Source organism: Pyxicephalus adspersus, chromosome 7 (genome assembly GCF_032062135.1).
Source record: "Pyxicephalus adspersus chromosome 7, UCB_Pads_2.0, whole genome shotgun sequence".
Lineage (NCBI taxonomy): Eukaryota > Metazoa > Chordata > Amphibia > Anura > Pyxicephalidae > Pyxicephalus > Pyxicephalus adspersus.
Window position 1 is genome coordinate 30778213 of NC_092864.1, and position 18077 is coordinate 30796289.

Consider the following 18077-nt stretch of genomic DNA (forward strand, 5'->3'; position numbering starts at 1 on the left):
GAAACTTGTGGCTAATGTTGGTGCGCTGCAGTGCCATTTAGAACAAATGTTACCCCAACACACTTTTTTGCCAACCTGCAGTACAGCTCACCATTGAAGTGTGAATGTAAAGAAAAAAAAGTGCATTCACCTGCTGCAGTGATTCAGTAAGCAGCCCATTTCAAAGAATGACCTACCTGACCCCAACACACAGTACCACAGTACAGCACATACTGTGTTGAGCTACTAAGTGAAGATCAGGCTCGTTTAACAAGGTTAAAGTACTGCCGAGTACCCCCCTCTACAAAAAAGGAATATCAAATATTTACAAAATGTTTTTTATTGATTTGAGAAAAAAAACAAAACAAAAAAAAAAAGGAAAACTCTGTTCTAAACTATGGAAGGGGAGCCTATAAAAAGACAAGCAGAGAGCAAATGACCACTCAACAGTCTTTTCAGAGCTCTCCTTGCAACTGATCTTTCTACATTAATGTTGATTTACCATGCCTTGTCCTGCACTATGTGGAGGCAGCCGTATTAGCAGATAGAGGCCTTTGGTTACTTGAGTTCCCAGCTAATGACTGGTGATCTGCTGACTATTGGGGAAACAAACGAATGAATAGAAGCTGAGGGATCCTTGCACTGTAGGTCCTTCAGTACAGCTTCCTCTCCAGCAAGGAAAACGGTAAATAGTATAGTAGTATTGCCAAATTTCACTCAAATCCAAACTTGGATCTTAAACTGCAGATATGCAGCTATGAGACTTGAGGCATCAGAAGGAAATTCTTATTTATCAGGGGGAACAATAAGACAGAAGGTAAATTGTTCAAGGTATCAATTAGGGATCATTTACAATTCGAGATGTGTCTGAATGTTAGATGCCAAATCTACCCTGTGGAGCACCATGGGAGCTTCAAGTGTCAGCTACAATACAGAGCTCAGGTTTGACATGGAGATTAGGCATGTCATCCAAGTCTGAATGATCAGCAAATCACATTGGTTAGGATTTTGTTGTCATAGAGGCATTGGACAACACCCATTGGTCACGGAGGCCCTCCTGATAGTCATAGTCCCATCAAAGGATGCTAAATTAAGGAGTTGATCAATCAGGCTGCAAGGCCTAATTATTCCTCAATTGCATAAAACAAAAACACAGGAACTGGATAGAAAGATTTATTCAACAATTTGAAAAACATACCGTTCTCGATTCTTACACTGTATGCTCACCAGGACTTTGTCTTTTCAATAAGAAAACAATGACAGAAAGCAGGACATGGCGGGAGGAAAAAAATATTGATAAAACAGAAGATAAAAGGTCACCGGTCTGTTTTATTACTTTTCAGTCTTGGCAAAAGCACAGCTTCAAATACATGGAATTTCACGGAATTGTACCCCAGATTGCACGCCCTACAGGAACCGTTTCCACCCGGGAATTCTGGCGCTTAGGCAGTGAGTAGTAGCTAATCTTGGGGTCAGCGAGCAGCAAATGTCTTTCCCCTGAAAAAGAGAGATATATCAGTTCTGCTGCACATGTAAAATGACAAAATACAATATAAAGTGGTTTGTGGGTGCTATGTTCAATTCACACCAGGGCACACACACACAATATTAATAGCCAGCTACATATTACAATTCTTCACAATAAATACACACAACATAGTAAAAAAAAATCACCCAATGTTTGTATTTTCAGTAAACCTTCAATATGTATTCATTCTGACTTGCTCTTGATTCAGACTTTGATCCTTACATACGCTATTTAAAAAACTACTTTGAGATAAAAATGTGTTAAATTCTCAAATATTTCCTAGATACCAGGTACAATGGGGTTTATTAATAAATGAGCTGTCCCCTATGTACTGAGAGTAGGGTTTATTAACTATACCTATCATCAACCATCCATTATATAATCTTACATGTCCTGAAATAATACCCAATATACCTTCATATGTATACACCAATCACTTTACAGCCTATACTTGGCCTGGAAAATGATACAGTGCTCAACCCAGAAATTATTTTAAGCTGGGTGGGAAGAAATTTTAGTCGGGTGGCAGCCCCTGTATTGTGACCCAACTCATCAGTAACTACCCAAAAACAGCCAGGGGGTTACTGAAAAGTGCCGGCTAAAAGGGGCTGGGGAGAACACTGTGATACTGATAATATTCCACTAAATTGTCATTTTCATGCACATGTAATATTTTCAAGCTTATGAATGGGAGCAGGGTGAATGTTTTTTTTTTTATTTAACGTTTTTCACAGTTAATTTCACAATTTTTTAAATTTTCCTTTATAACTATTACAAAATATGCCTAGTAATATATGTGATGTTATATAGCACTGTGCAGTGAAAGGCTCTTTAAAGTGGAACTAAAGTTCCACCTTTAAAAATGCAGGTAGGTAACTACTGCAGAGACAGACAGGTGATGTCCCTTCTGCAAAAATGTCTCCTACCTACCTGATTGCTCCGAGAAACTGTCAAAAAAGCTGACCTCTGCATGCGCAGCTCAGCTTTGTTTGCCGCAATCCTGGCTTACCCTGTGCATGCCAGAAATGAATAAACTCCCATCTGCCTGTGCGAAAGTTAGGTCCTGCCAGGCCCAGCCAATCAAGATGGCCTAAAATCATATTTAAGTGGAGGATGAAGATGGCAGCGCCCTGCAATGGACAGGTGAGTATTGCAGGTTTAGTTTTGCATTAGGAGACATCACTCATCAGTAATGTCTCCCCTGACTTCCCATAACAGACCAAATACTTAACAGTAATACCACTTCTGCAGTCAGTGGAAGAGATCAAGCAGCTTTACGTCCCCCCTGAATACTTCTACAATGAAACCCTGCAGAACACTTTTACATGGCTTTAACTTTTTTAATGCCATATGTGTTTTATACATTTTTGGCAGCAAAAGAGTTAAAGGACAATTATTAACTTTAAAGACCTAAAACCAGTTCCATAATGTAGATATGAAGGAATAAAGGCTGAATGTTTGTGCATACCATCCACATAATACTAAGCAAATGTAAAACATCTCTGACCACAACTATTTACTGATAAGATCCGTATCACCTTTCAAAACAATGGTAGAAAGCTGCAATCCCCAGACAATCCTGGCCAGTGTCCTGAGTACATAAACATTTCAGGGTGGAGAAAACAATGCCAGGTACACAAGATTTTATATCCAATAAAATGTTCATTTAAGTCCTGAAAAACCTGCACTTTATCCTCTGACAGCTATAGCAGGGCACATGGATGAAAGGGCAGTTATCTTCACATATTGCCCCTTTATATTGCCAATGGACCAAAATAATCAGTTCCATTGCCAGTCTGGTATTTTTCTAAACCAGGATTGTGTTCCTGGTTTAGCAAAATTATTAAACAGTAATATTATATCACCAACATATTAGCTTTGTACATTACATAGCCATTGTTTGTAGACAAGTCATTAATTAGTGTCCACCCTATCTGTTACAAGGAGTATGGCCACATTTTTATCTTTAGTTTTGAATGGGGAGGGGTGGTAAACCCAATTAGTTTTTACTTCTGTCCTGGGCTCTGACAAAGTAATTTTGTATCGTTTCCTGTCCTGCAGATTTTCCCTTGATTCGTGTAAGGTAAAAACACCATCAAAGGGACAGAAAGAGCTCCACCAGGAGATCTTCTGGAAATTTTCCCTAATCCCTACCAACTCTAGTCAGTATAAAAAAAAAAAAAAAAAACTAATTCCAGCATTAAATGCACTAAAACGTTCCTCAGCACGATGTCCCTAATAGTATGGTAACTTAGTTTTTATTTGACTCATTCTCTTACAGTGATATACCCAATAGCTGACTGGACACTTATATCGACCTAATAAAAGCAATCCCATGGCTCTGTATATTAACAAGATGGAAAAACTTTAAACTACATAGCTGTCAAAGTGGAATTCACCACATTTTTCTTACAGGGAGACAGTGCGTCTACTTTCATCCCAGACAGTGGGATTAGATAGACAATAAAGGGCACATAAACAAGCTGGGCTAAAAAGGGAAAAAAAGGAAATCGGCAGAATGACATGACCATTGTTCAGCACAAAGAGGACCATGGGCCCTACACTGAGGAGGTAAAGGACATATAAGTTGATACAGCATTGTCCTTGTGGAACAGAAAGTGAAGGTGCTGAGAATCACAAGGTAAAAGTACAAAAATCATAAACCAAAAAGAAAATACATCTAAGGACTGAAGGACTGGTAAGCTGAACTTTTGTTCTTCAGTTTAATTACACGTTAAGGGACCCAGACAGGTTGTGACACAGGGCAACACTTACGATATAGTTTTCATTTCTTTCTTTTCTGCATCAGGACGAGCTCGGTTCAGGACCTTCAGAAAGTCGGATGTCTTGGCTCTCATGCGGGTGTGGATGTAAGCCTGGTGGGGACAATATAAAAGTTAAAAAAACAAGTCTCCTATCAAATTGTGAGTAATAAACTATCACCTATCATCAGACACAGTGTTCCCTCTAGCCCCTTGTAGCTGGGTGCACCACCCGGCACTTATCCGTAATCACCTGGCTGTTTTAGGGTGGTTGCTGATAAGTTGGGTCACAATACAATCTCCAAATAATAAAATACAATATTTGTGGCTTTGCATTCAGATTCAAATCTTTTAATGCAGGAATTGAAGGTGTAAGTGTTCATACACATTCCAGAAGAACAAAGGGTGATCTTTACAGTGTAGCCTATTTACAGACCCCAACAAGTATGTATGATAAATATAAGGATCACAGTCAGGAATATAAAATTTTTTACTTGAATAAGACTACTATTTAAAAAGTACCAGCATTTATTTATTTTTTATCAAGAGTTACAATTATGCAGTCTTTTGTTGGAGTAATATTATAAGTGGAATGTTGTTTCGTCCCATACAGAGTCCTAAATGAGTAAAGCACAGGTACACTTTATAACCCAAAATCAGGTTTGGACAGCTTACCTTGGAGCATTTAATGTGGTAATGCAGGTAGTCCCGGAATGTGTGGATGAGATTGATGGTGTTGTCCCTGGCATTGGCATTGGTGTGACGAGGAAAGAGCACTGAGAAGGAGACAGGAATTATTAGACAAAAGTACTAAATATCAATGAACACAATAACAACACTTCTATTAAACTTCACAAAAACATCTTCCTGAAATCAATGATTTTAGGAAATGCATTCCAGGTTTGTTGGATCGCCCAGGTTCACCCATAATAGTCTATCTTCTACAGTCTTAGAGAGCGTTAATAAATCAGGTCTATTGGGTCTTCATAGGCAAAAATCTGCCAAGTTTTAGCATGATGTCTGGGCGATTCTAAACAGTTGTCAAAGTATTGGGGATATAAATCTGTCCTCATAGCCCTCCCTCCAATGTTCTCCAACAGAATGGAGTTTGAAGACCTTCTACATTCATACACTGCACTCTCCACATTTACATATACACTACAATTAAGCCAAGACAGCCTTCCTGTTTAACTCTTTAGACTTTTATCCTAAAGGCCCTTGGGAAAACATTGTCTTGGAAATTATAGCACTCAGCTTTTCAGGAGGCAGATGTGAGGTACAGTGACATAGGTGGATCTTGTATTTTTAGGTCAGACAATTTTTGGTCATGTCTTCCCTACAAAGCACCATCAACAACTCGCCAGTATAGTTCAGATTGGTTGACAGACATACCAAACGTGATATAACCAATGTTGTCGCCCACTGCTGCGTCTGTATCCTTTAATTCCAGAGGAGGCTCTCGATGGCTGAACAAAACCTGAGGTGCTGTGTGACTGGCGCGGCGCCCTTCTTTAAACTCCTACAAAAAAATATCAGAGTGATAACAATCCACAGGATGTCACAGATGGCGTATGATTACATGAGAATAAATGAGTCTTGTACAAACACACTTACCTGCATAAATACCTTTCCTATCACCACATCATCATCATCCTTAAACACTGTGCTGAAAACAACAGTAACTCGATCCTTCTTGGCTTCCACATACCTGTCAAATATTCCAAGACGTAATTAAAGCCAGGCACTTCAATTTTAAAACGTTACTATTATTGACTAGTATTTATATAGTGGCAGTAAGTTACGCAGAGCTGTACAAAATCCATAGTCATGTGCCTAGCTGTCCCTCAATCTAATGTCCCTACCATAGTCATATGTCATAAATACATTCTAAGGTCAATTTGGGGGGAAGCCAATTAAGTGGGAGGAAACCCATGCAGGGTGAATATACAAACTCCATGCAGATAGTGTCCTACGCGAGATTTAAACCTGGGACCTAGTGCTGCAAGGGCTAGAGTGCTAACCTCTGAGCCACTGTGCCGCCCACTGTTCCTATATGTCAGAATTACCAGCTATGCCCATTTACTATAGGGAATACAAAGGGGTCCTGCTTTGCTATAGGCTAATCTCTCAGCCATGAGGCAGCTTTCGAAATGGTTATATTTAGCTTCATATGTTTCATAAACCTCCATTAAACGGACAAAATGTTAAAAAAAAAACTGAATACCCTCAAAGGGGAAAAAGAAAGAAAAGTTAACTTACATGGTCTCATCATCCCGATAGTGAATGACAGCTCTCCTTTCTCCATCCCTACCTTCTTCCTGAAACCTGAAGTATTTCTCAAACACGGAGGCAAAACAATTTCTTTTCAGCATTCCAGCCTGGTGAACAACGGAGTCTCGGTTTGGAGGTAATGCCTCCAAATCATACAGCAGAGATACATTGTAACCTGCACAAAGCACACAGTTCAACCTGTTACCATTGTATCAGTTTTATTATTAATGCAGCAGAAAAAAAAGCAACAGAAAAAAATGAAGGGGCCCATGGCAATGAGGTCTCACCTATCACAGACTAAACCAGTGTTTCTCAACCAGGTTCCTCCAGAGGTTGCTATCCTAAGCAATTTGTGACTCTCAGGTAAGTTTAGGTGACACCAATGATCTTTTTGTAAGGGTAACATTCTTCTCAATGACCACCATGCTAATATACTGTGAGCAAAGGATATAGTAATTATAGAAGGGGTTCCCTTAGCTACACTAAACTATAATCAGACATTGCCAGTTGGTTACCATGTTTCACTGCACATAGCCTTGGTGTAAAAATCACCCGTACATCATGCCATAAACTCAGAGCTGTCCAGTTCACGGTTTGTTTAGTATTTGACATCTGAACAGTTTTTATCTTGGATTATAACCCCCCCCTTCCCCGACCAAACCAATATTCTGGGAAGGGTTGACACCATTTATTGCTAATTCAGTCTAAAAAAGGCAGTGTTGTAAATCAACATTAGGACTTCCAGAGTGTATTTTTACAGATCAGCAAGTATTTTTCTGTACACAGGGAAATGTTCTTGTATGCCAGATGTTTTTATTTACCATTTGTATTTGGTGGCAAGATGCAAATATATTGAGAAATACAGGAACTATTTATAATTTCAAAGAGAAGAAAATCCATACCTGGCTCTGGAGAAACAAGATAATTTCCATAAACTTTCTTCAGGACCTGTCAGAAAAGAAGATGAAACCAGCATAAAAACAATGTTCTTCTATTTACAATTCCAGTATAAAAATAAACACTTTCTGTGCCCATATGAGGGGCTCCCACCATCCCCACACTGAGTGCCGGGATGTGTACATCTGTTGTGCCATTATTACTGTACCCACCATGCCTGTATTAAGTTCCACATAGGTACAACTGCTGTGCAAAATTATGAAGCACTCTCACTATCCCTGTGCTGACTTCCCAGATCTGTACATGTGCTGTGCTCATTAAGAGTACCCACCATTCCTGTGCTGGGATCCTGGTTCTGCACAATTGCTTTACCCTTTACAAGAGGGTTTCACCATGCTTTGGGTTTCTAAGCCTGTACCTCTGTTGTGACCATAAGGAGGCGTTGCCAGTATCCCTGCACTGTGTTTGCAGGTCCACACCAGCTACAGCCATTAGGAGTGCGTTCCTGACTATCTCTACATTGTGTTCCCCTTGTTAAACAAATACCGTGCCTCATATAAGGAGCCCCTGTCATCCCTGCTTTGAAATTCCACGCCTGCTGTGCCTATTATGAGTGGTCGCTCCCATCCCTGCACACCAGTTGTGCCCATTATGAGGGACTATAAGATTCCCAGCATGCCTGCTAAGTTTGTTCATTTATTTTACTTGGGCAGCACGTTGGCCCAGTGGTTAGCACTCTGGCTATTGCAGAGCTAGGTGCCAGGTTCGAATCTCAAGCAGAACACTAAGTGCATGGAGTTTGTATGTTCTCCCTGTGTTTGCGTGGGTTTCCTATGGGTACTCCGGTTTCCTCTCACATTGCAAAAACATTCAGTTAGGTTAGATCCCCCAAAATTGACCTTAGACTGTATTAAAAAATATGACTAAGATAGGGACATTAGATTGTGAGCTCCTTTGAGGGACAGCTAGTCACATGACTATGGACTTTGTATAGCTCCACGTAATATGTTGGCACAATATAAATACTGTGTAATAATAATTTATTTTACAATATGGAGAATGTAACACAAGGAGCTGGGACAGGCAAATGTGAGCAGAGTCACTCAAAAAGTAAAAAATGATTGCAATGAATTCTTGCTGTAATGAGTATTCAGAACATAGGAGATGGTTGATCCTTTCATGCTAACATTACAAATCTTGTAAAAGGCATAAAACAAAAGAAAATTTGTAAGAAATAAAATCAGGAAAATGTGAGAATCTTCTTTAGTTAAAGATAATTGCCTTCTGGTATTACTGGAGGAAGGAATGAATGCGGTAGATTATACACATCCAGCGGGCTGCGCTCTGCGGGGGGACGGACATGGAACACATGGATAAACAATCTGGTCAGTGTTCTGCTGATTGAGAATCCCAGCAGCATTTGGGTTTTTATAGGAGATGTAAATGTGTTGCAGGCCGGCTTTGGGGCTGTGACTCAGGAAGTCTGACACACTTCCTGCTCTGACCACACTGCTGCGTGTGCACACATTACTGAAGACAAAGCTTTGTTTATTCCATAAAAGGCTCGTTGCTTTCGCTCGCACACACAGCGTGCTGAACCCGGCCCAGCCGCGGACTGACACTGAATGAACAGGCTGCTCCAGCCAAGAGATACAAACGTATGCAGTGCAGTACATCAAACCTGGAAAATAACTACTGCCTGTAAACAGAATCATTGCTGGTTTAAAAGAGGGAATCTGATTAACAATGACAGAACTAGGATTGTTTATGAAGATATTGCACAGAGGCTTACTGGTAGTCATTGTCTTCATAGCACTGAGGAACCAATAGCTTCCTGTTCCCCGAGACCACTAAACTTCTTGTACATGCTCTTATTATGTCTTGCTTGGACTATTGTAACATTCTCCTCTCTGGTATTCCACTAACCTGACTCTCTCTTCTACAATATATTATGAATGCTGCAGCCAGACTCATCCATCCTTCCCACCGCTCCTCTTCTACTGCTTCTCTCTTTGAAGTTCTCTTCATGACTTTTCACCTTAGGATCAAACTCAAGCTCCTGTGCTTTGCCTTCAAATTCCTTCACAGTTCTTGTCCCACTTACCCTTCTGACCTGGTAAAAAATACTCCCCTAGCCGCTCTGTTAGCTCCTCCAATGCCTACTAATGACTTCCTCACTCATAACCTCATCACACACACGGCTTTAAGACTTTTCTGGAGCTGCCCCAAATTAAACCCTATTTTTTTTTCAAACTTGCCCACCTATCTATTTCTGTCTCTTAAAATACTCACCAACACCAATCCATATCCCCCCTCCTATTGTGTGTTACTTCTCCCACCTCTTAGATTGTAAGCTCTTCTGGGTCCTCTCCTTTTCCTGTGTCACTGTCTGTCATTTTCAACACCTATTTAATGTACAATGCTGCGTAATATGTTGGCACTATATAAATACGGTTTAATATTAATAATAATAATCTACACCATATTTACATTTTCCCTCTCTATACCTGCACTGCTGTTCCTTATGGTTACTTAGTAAGCAAAGGATGGAGGCACAGATTGTAGTGAAAACTTCTAGATGTTAAGAATTCTGCAGGTCTGTGCCTCCTCCACCTCTCCTTCTGGGTCCAAATCATCACCCCAAAATCCTATCACCAGCCATCTGGAATGTAAGAAAAGCCTTGCTTCTACAAAGATGGCTGCAACCTCTCAGGGACACAGCAGAACAAGGCATGGTAAGCCAATATTAGGTAAATGATCAGGATGCAGGATGCAGGATGCAGGCAATACTGGTAACTTGTCCTTTACTCTCCTTTTTTTTTCTTTTTTTTTTTTTGGAGGACAATGAGGACCTGTGCTGTTGAAGATTATCTGTACACGACCCATCTGCATTTAGAAGAACATCTGCTTCTCCGACATGAGGGAGGTATACACACAGATCTATAAATACTAGAAAACAATGACAGCTTTCTGCAGGAATCCCATCCAGATGTTTGACAGTCCCCTCTGATCACAGATATTTTCCTGCCCAGGGAACCTTCAACAACTCACACTACAGTCACTAAACACAATTACTGTAGTGTTAGGGAAACTACCGAACATTATACACATCCTGAGGTACTACTGTGAGCCTGAATTATTGGTCAATATTTCAAGTACTGTGCTAGCTGTCTGTGTAACAAGTGCTGAAGTCAGCAAATTGTCCATTAAAACTGGATCATTTTACTTAAAGAACGCTGCACCACCCCACTAAAAAATAAATAAAAGTACCAGTAATGCCTGATGTCTCCCTGCAGCTGTTATTTTCCCCTATACAGACTTGTTATGCTTTGTTCTGCACTGTATATGTGGGGGCAGCCATATTAATAGAAGCAAGGCTTTGCTTTCTCATGTCAGAATCTTCAAAAAAGGAACAGTGAGGCAGCAGCGTATGACAGCTATGAGGCTACTGAGTAGGATAGTTTAGGCCATGCCAGGAAGAACTGTTATTTATAAGGGGGTATTCAAAAAAAAAAATGCATAACTATCAGGGTAGTCCCTAGGCAAAATTAACATTTCTAGATGTTCCCAGAATGTAGACATACTTCAGTCCGTTGGCATGGTCCTAACAAAGTTTTTAGGTGTTGCAATATGATGACATAACTTGTTTTAAGTGGCGCCCAGCCTGCAGTCCTGGATCACTAGGCTTCACTCATGGAGGGGGCATAGGAGGGTATCAAGACTGACTAAGGTAAGTAAAAATAAGTTTAGAACTTTTTTTGGGAGAATGGGTTTTAAACATAACTATCCATGTTGCCCATTCAAAGTGACCGGTTTATTTGACAGGTTCCTTCAGTCATCTTCTCCATAGTTCCCTGCAGCTCCACATTCCCTAGAGCTGCAAGTCTATTACCTTTTTAAACTCCACACAGTTTATTATCTGAGCTCACACAGGTTGAACGGTCTTCTCTACCCCACCTTCAATTAGTACCAAGAAGGATTCTGGGGGAAGATCCCATGTTCATCCACATTTAGAAACACTAGGTATTTGTGAAGGCTCTAACAGAGCAACAGAGCATGGGGAAGCACTCAGAAGAAATGTATAAGTGCATAGGTGCTGCATGCATTCAGCCAAAGTGAGTACATATGTTTTACAGATTTATTTACACAAAGCATCATATATCAGTGTCCTTCCTAGCTCCTTTTAGCTTGGCACACCACCTGGCACCTTTCAGTAACCACCTGGTTGTTTTCTAGTGGTTACTGAAAAGTTGGGTCACAATACAGGGGCCACCACCCACCTACAACTCCTTCCCACCAACAATAATGGGGAGAATACTGTATATGTTCTAATTCATCGAACCTTACCTCATCAGCTCCATGATCCTGCAGCTCTTTATAGAACTTCAAAGAAATACTGATCATCACTTTTGCCTTATCGCCATTGGGGTTGGAGATGTGATACAGAACGCCATCAAAGTCTGCAAAAAAAAAAAAAAAAAAGCTCAATCTGAAGTAAGCAAAAACGATGATCTTTTGTACGAAGGTCAGAACTATGAAACACAAATACACAGAAGCAGTGGATAAAAAAAAAGGGTTGTGCAAATGTTCCATAGAACCCTACTTGCTTGTATGCAGCAGAAAAGAACACGTGTATATGTATAAATAAATATAAATATATATATATACACACACACACATATACATACACACGCACATTTATACATACATACATACATACATACTACCCAAGGGTATCTGGCTGGTCCAGTGACATTATATTTCTTTATACTTCTCCATGTCAGAAGCAGGGGGATTTTACTAAAATGTACTAAACATTTTTAGAGGGGATAAATCCCACCTTGGTGGTGATATAGATTCTGCAAACGGTTCCAGAATGGACAGATGTCTTATCACTGGTCAACCTTGAGATATTTACAGAATTATATTCACCAAATCTGCACATAAACTGCTTTAACCAAATTTAATCTCGCACTCCCTGAAGTGAAAATGCCACTTCATGCCCCTCACTGCAGAGCTTAGTAATGCACACCTCCCTCATCACAAGTGTCCACTTATATAGAGGAAGACAATGCACCCAAATTATTAAAGCTCTCCAATAACGGAATAGATAAACTATCAGATCATCCAACAGACCAGCAATAGAGTTCTCAAAAGTTATTTGATATTAGTAGGCAAACGTGTTCAATCCTGAACCAGATCCATTCCAGTTTTGCTGGATCACCCCTTAAAAGTAAAATACTCCCCTAGCTGCTTAACTCCTCCATTGACCTACTAATGACTTCCTCAAACACACGGCTCTAAGACTTTTCTAAAGCTGTCCCGACTCTCTGGAATGGTCTTCGTCATCCTATTAAGGCTTGTTCCTACTTTCTGCTAATTTAAAAGAGCCCTACCAACCCATCTTTTCATACGCACCTACCATCTTCTTCTGTCTCTTAAACACTCACGTCTCACCCTCCATTCTATATCCCCCCTCCTATTGTGTCCTGCTTCCCTCTCCTCTTAGATTGTAAGCTTTTCGGGGCAGGGTCCTCTCCTCCTCCTGTCTCACCGTTTATATCTGTCATTTGCAACCCCTATTTAATGTACAGCGCTAGGTAATATGTTGGCACTATATATACTGTTTAATAATAATAATCACAGAGGTTCACCCATGATCTTCTCTAGTCTTTGATAAATCAGGCGATGATTAATATGTGTGCTGGGTTTATCTTCTTTGCCTACTGGCCTATTACACTTAAACCCTCCACACAACTGCAATGCCAGAAACTGCCTTCCGACTGCATATCGATTTTTGTGACTTCAGCTGGGCTTTAAGGGGTTAACACAAAACAGTAGTCTGTGTTTATCACTGGGTTAGTCTCATTTCTCAGATTATTCCTGCCTTTTAAATGCCCCTTTTTAAAAAAAGAGAAGCATTTCCTGTATTCTCCTGTCTTTTTTGATTTATGGATGCAGAAATTTTGCACCATATGACTGCAATAAAAATGATTGCTACAAATGTAGAAACAGACAAAGAAAAAAACCTGCTGACACAGAACTGGGCACAGGATGAAAATGACTCACTCAATATTATCCCACAAGGAATCTGATAAAAAAAGAAAAGCCAATTCCTCCCTTATAATAGGGAACTCTGTGATATTGCTGGTTTATTCTACTGAATGGAATTATTTGTAATTCTGAAAAGCTCTGCAGGTCTGATCTTAAAGCAGCACCTGAAGAATTGTAGCTATTTTTACCCTCCCAGAAATCAGTGAGAGCTTTTCTGACAGCAGAACAATAATTTGCCTTAGCTTTACAGGGGGGTGTTTCAGTATATTGAATACATTCATTAACCTTGGATGTAAGAGAAGGGAAAGATTAGGTAAGACTAGGTAAAGCCATCATAATCAATCTTTAGTTCAAATCCTCTGGTGTCCAGAATTCCAGGTGCCCATACCTCACACACTTGGGGGAAAGGTAATATTTCTCCCCCCTCAAGTCTCCCCACACCCTTTCATTCTAGTCCTGCAACTTCCTTCAAATTTTAGTTGTTGGGCCCTTACAGGAGTGTTGTATGCATGTACTCCCTGCTGTGCAATGGTTCCTTTCTTTGACCCAATACAACATTATCGGAAAATCCCAACAGGAAGAGAGGTAAATGCATCTAAAACTGAGCAGTGTTGAATCACAAATTGATCAATGAAACAGAAGGGAGGAGACATGGCCACCATAAAGGTAACTCATCTACCCCCCCCCCCCCCCTTGCAGGGAAGTTGCCCTTTCACGAGTTTAGCAATCAGTCAGTGTTATGTAAATCATTTTAATATCAACTTGTGAACACACATAGATTAGATTGCTCCAACACTCAATTTTAGGATTTTCAAGTTAGATAACTGGGCAGGGTCCCCTCCTCCTCCTGTGTCATTGTATCCGTCTGTCACTAACAACCCCTATTTATTGTACAGCACTGCGTAATATCTTAGCACTATATAAACACTGTTTAATATCAATAATCTTCTTTGTAGCTCCCAGATTACAAAGAAAGGGTCATACATAAGAAAACAAAATAATTACCTGCAAACGTCACCTCCACTGCCTCTGGTTTATTCCTAAAAAAGAAAGTTGGACACTTTACAGGCGTTTCTATATTACAGAAAAAAAGAAATCAGAGTTTAGGGTGTTCCCTTCAGTTGTTTGCACTGCCCCACCAATGCTTGGGTGTTCCCAGTGTTCTTGTTCTTCCCCATAACATAAAACAAAAATCAAAAGACAGAGTGGGACCCTTGCAATGGCAGATGTAGGTAAACAGACCAGATACAAAAAGTACTTACCTGCTTCTAAACAGATGTATGTTTTTGGTGGACTGGCCCTTTAAAGCTGCATTCACACAATGGGGTTCATTTATACCAGAAATCATTATTCACTCTCTGATATTCACGATGCATTACACCATTCAGAATCCCATCCCACAGCTTTCATTCAGTCTTCATTTAACGTCTTGGAGCCAGCACAACAATGGGTGCATCTGTAAACCACATTGCTGAGCTCTGCACGTGTGGTGCATTTTTATTTTTGCAATATGTCCTATTGTACAGTTTTCTTCAGCGTTTTTAGATTGTAAGCTCTTCGGGGCAAGGTTCTCTCCTCCTCCTGTGTCACGGTCTGCATCTGTCTGTCATTTGCAACCCCTATTAAATGTACGGCGCTGCATAATATGTTGGTGCTTTATCAATCCTGTTTATTATTATTAATAATAATAAAAAAGTGGTAAAAGGTTTCTTACCTGCAGATCCTATCAGTAACAGAACTTCCTGCTGCAGGCTGATGGCATTAAACCATTTCCTATAATAAGCAGCGGCGATGTCTGCATCCCATGAGCATTCCTTCTGTTCGGTTTGTCTATTGGTCTGCGGCGAACTGAAGGAGCTCTCAGTAAAGGGTGACACCACTGCTGCTTAATACTTAATTCTCCTACAACAGGAAGTTCTGTTACTGGCAGGATCCCTGGAGTTTCGTAGAGTAATGAACAGTTTGTACCTCTCAGGTCAGTGTAAGTGACAGTGGCTTTTTGGCTATCTGTAAGGGTGACATTCTACCCAATGGCCAGCAATGTAAGAGGAATTTTTTCTACTGACCACCACTAATGGACTGTGAGCTGTGTATATTAGTAAATACAGAAGGGGTTCCCCAAGACCTGAAAGTTATTTCAAGGGTTCTCCCAAAAGTTTGAGAAACCCAATATGATCAGATATAATGCACGGTGAATAGAAAAATCCTTGCAGATGATTTGCAATGACAGAATAATCTGTCACAGCCTCCCTGTGGGACTTGTTTCAGCTCGCTGGGGAATCTGTGGTATACGGGCCCTGGCTTGTACTGAAATGTCTCTGAAGAGGAAGTCCCAGATCACCTTCCTACAGCTCACAAAAACTATTTCCGCAAAAAGGCTACAAAATTTATTTTATGGGCGGAAACCCAAAGTAGAAAACGTGACTGCCAGCAAAACGCGGAAACAACGTGAATGTGCAGAGCGTTAATGTTCATTCTGCTACAGTGTTAAAGGTTTTAGGCATTTCTAGGTCACTACCCAGTACATGGAAACTTCCTCAGTTCCTCAGTCGGGTCATTCTTTATTAAAGTTTAATATAGAAGACAAATCTTTTACTAAAAAGATAAAAAGTTCAGGTCCTATTGTTTCTAATGAGTGAATGAGCAATTTTCTAAGAATATCCCAAGAGCTTTCAACATTCACCCAGCCTGGGTAACGATTTGTTCTTGTGTGGTGAGAAGTATTTTACATTTAAAACCAAGTTGCTGTGTGAATGTTGCAACAATTGCACAACAGGTACAAAAAACACCCAGTGTCCCCCCCCCCTTTTTTTGTTCCTTAACCCTATTTCATGCAACATTCTTTCAAGGGTGAATGTCTGATTCTCAATTAAAATGTACTTTAGTGGTGGTGATCATTATGCAGGGTGACTGAATGTTCTTTGAAGGTGAATGTACTAAAGTGAACATTTGATCTTTTAGGATTTGTCTCCCATAGACCTTCGGGTTAATCGAATTTGAATAAAAGATTAGGTTTCCATGATCAGGCAGAAAACTGATGAGCTACGTATGCGCAACGTCAGCTTTGGTTGCCAGGGAAACCCCAACTACTTATGCATGCGCCGGGGATGAATGAACTCCATGGGAATTCCGTCATCTTGGCACAGCCAATCAGGATGGCCAAAGATCATCTATAGGAGGAAGAAAAGAAGGAAGATGGCGATGGAACATAGATAGGCGAGTAGCAAAGGTTTAGTTCCACATTAAGGAAAGCCAGATTCTTCATAAGCCAAACCCAGGCAAGTTCACCCAGTTCTAACCTTTGCTTAACATTCTCCCAACAAAAGAAAATTCAATCAGCACTACTCTTACAGCTCTCAAAGATTTATAAATCTCCTGATTTATTGTGTGAATGTTGCTCCCATGTAGGGCAGGAGGGGGTCACATCATGAGCGCCATGTTTAAGGTGCAATAATAAGGAAGTGTGAAAGACAAGCCCAGGCCATGAAGGTGTAACTAGGGACACCATGGTGTCAGATATAAGGAATGAAGCTGCTGCATGGGTGCAATTCCCCAATGCTTCTAGCAATGGCATGCCACTGGGTACATGGGATCATCTTCCCCTCCCATGCAGGTTTGTCACCTGCTCAGTTTATTGTACAGCGCAGTGGAACATGTTGGCGCTATCAGAGCCACAATCACACAGGGCTACATTGGCATCACATTCACCTGGTCTGGATTTTTAGCAAGCTGCTCGTCTAATAGCATCCTGCCACAAAGCACACTTCCTTTACCGATTATCGAGTCATTGATGCCCACTGGCAGGAACCTGGGGCCACTTACAGAATACCAACACGGTTGGTAAGGCCCCACCACCCAGGTCAGGTGACTGATCTCATTACCGGGCAGCTATGACCACACAGGGCCAACATTTATCTTTCTTTACATTCCTTTAGTGCCAGGGCCAGCTTCTGCACTGCCACTCCCATCCCCAGGAAGGGCCCATCATCTCCCACAAGGGCCAACACCGATATATTCAGGGCCACCACACCCCAGGGCCTCCCTGGCACCCTATCAGGCCTCCACCGCCTACTAAAATCTACATTCTCACCCACTAAGGGGACACTGCCCCCACCCACACAGGGCCACACTACACACTCCAGGGCCAAAGTGGGCCCCTACAACGTACCCTGCCGCCGCATTCTCGAACTTGAGGGTGAGGGTCTCCTCGATGATGCGGTTGTTCACCTCTAGCAAGATCATGGCGGCAGCGTTTTTCTATTCCCGGTGTCACTTACTGACAGGCCGCCACTTCCCTCTACCCGGACCGCGATATGGCACCGCCCTCCCTGTCTCTTCCGCCCTAATCCAACATGGCGGCCTCCATTCAAGCCCGCCCTTCCCCGGTATGTGTCTAGCGCACTGTGTTCTTTAGGTCAATAAATTGCCTTTTTGCTTTTGTTTGGGTAAAATACGCTTGCGGTTGCTTTTATCACTTGTATGAGTCTTTTTATTCTCAGTTTTAGGCTGAAAGCCAAAACTTCCGCCGTACAACAATATGGTTGCATTTGCCGTACAGAAGATCGGAAGGTCCCCGCGCCCACAAG

General features: G+C 41.1%; 1 protein-coding gene across 1 annotated transcript; it reads right to left on the minus strand.

Annotated features, from left to right (window-relative positions):
- Positions 1-1139: 1139 nt before the first annotated feature.
- ARPC2 (actin related protein 2/3 complex subunit 2) lies at positions 1140-17818 on the minus strand. The gene is made up of 10 exons (XM_072417977.1): positions 17660-17818; positions 14497-14531; positions 11785-11897; positions 7443-7488; positions 6529-6715; positions 5884-5977; positions 5662-5788; positions 4945-5045; positions 4283-4383; positions 1140-1476 (listed from the first exon to the last, which is right to left on the minus strand). The coding sequence occupies exons 1-10, from the start codon at positions 17731-17733 to the stop codon at positions 1452-1454; spliced, it is 903 nt and encodes a 300-aa protein (XP_072274078.1). The 5' UTR covers positions 17734-17818; the 3' UTR covers positions 1140-1451.
- Between the last annotated feature and the right edge of the window lie 259 nt (positions 17819-18077).

What these genes read in the sequence shown, in the direction of transcription:
- ARPC2 (XM_072417977.1), bottom strand. Translation starts at nt 17,733, where the DNA reads ATGATCTTGCTAGAGGTGAACAACCGCATCATCGAGGAGACCCTCACC. An exon ending in TTCGAGAATGCGGCGGCAGG is followed by an intron (nt 14,532 to 17,659) that starts GTACGTTGTAGG and finishes TTTCTTTTTTAG; the next exon opens with GAATAAACCAGAGGCAGTGG. An exon ending in TAGGAAAGGTATTTATGCAG is followed by an intron (nt 5,789 to 5,883) that starts GTAAGTGTGTTT and finishes ATTTTTTTGTAG; the next exon opens with GAGTTTAAAGAAGGGCGCCG.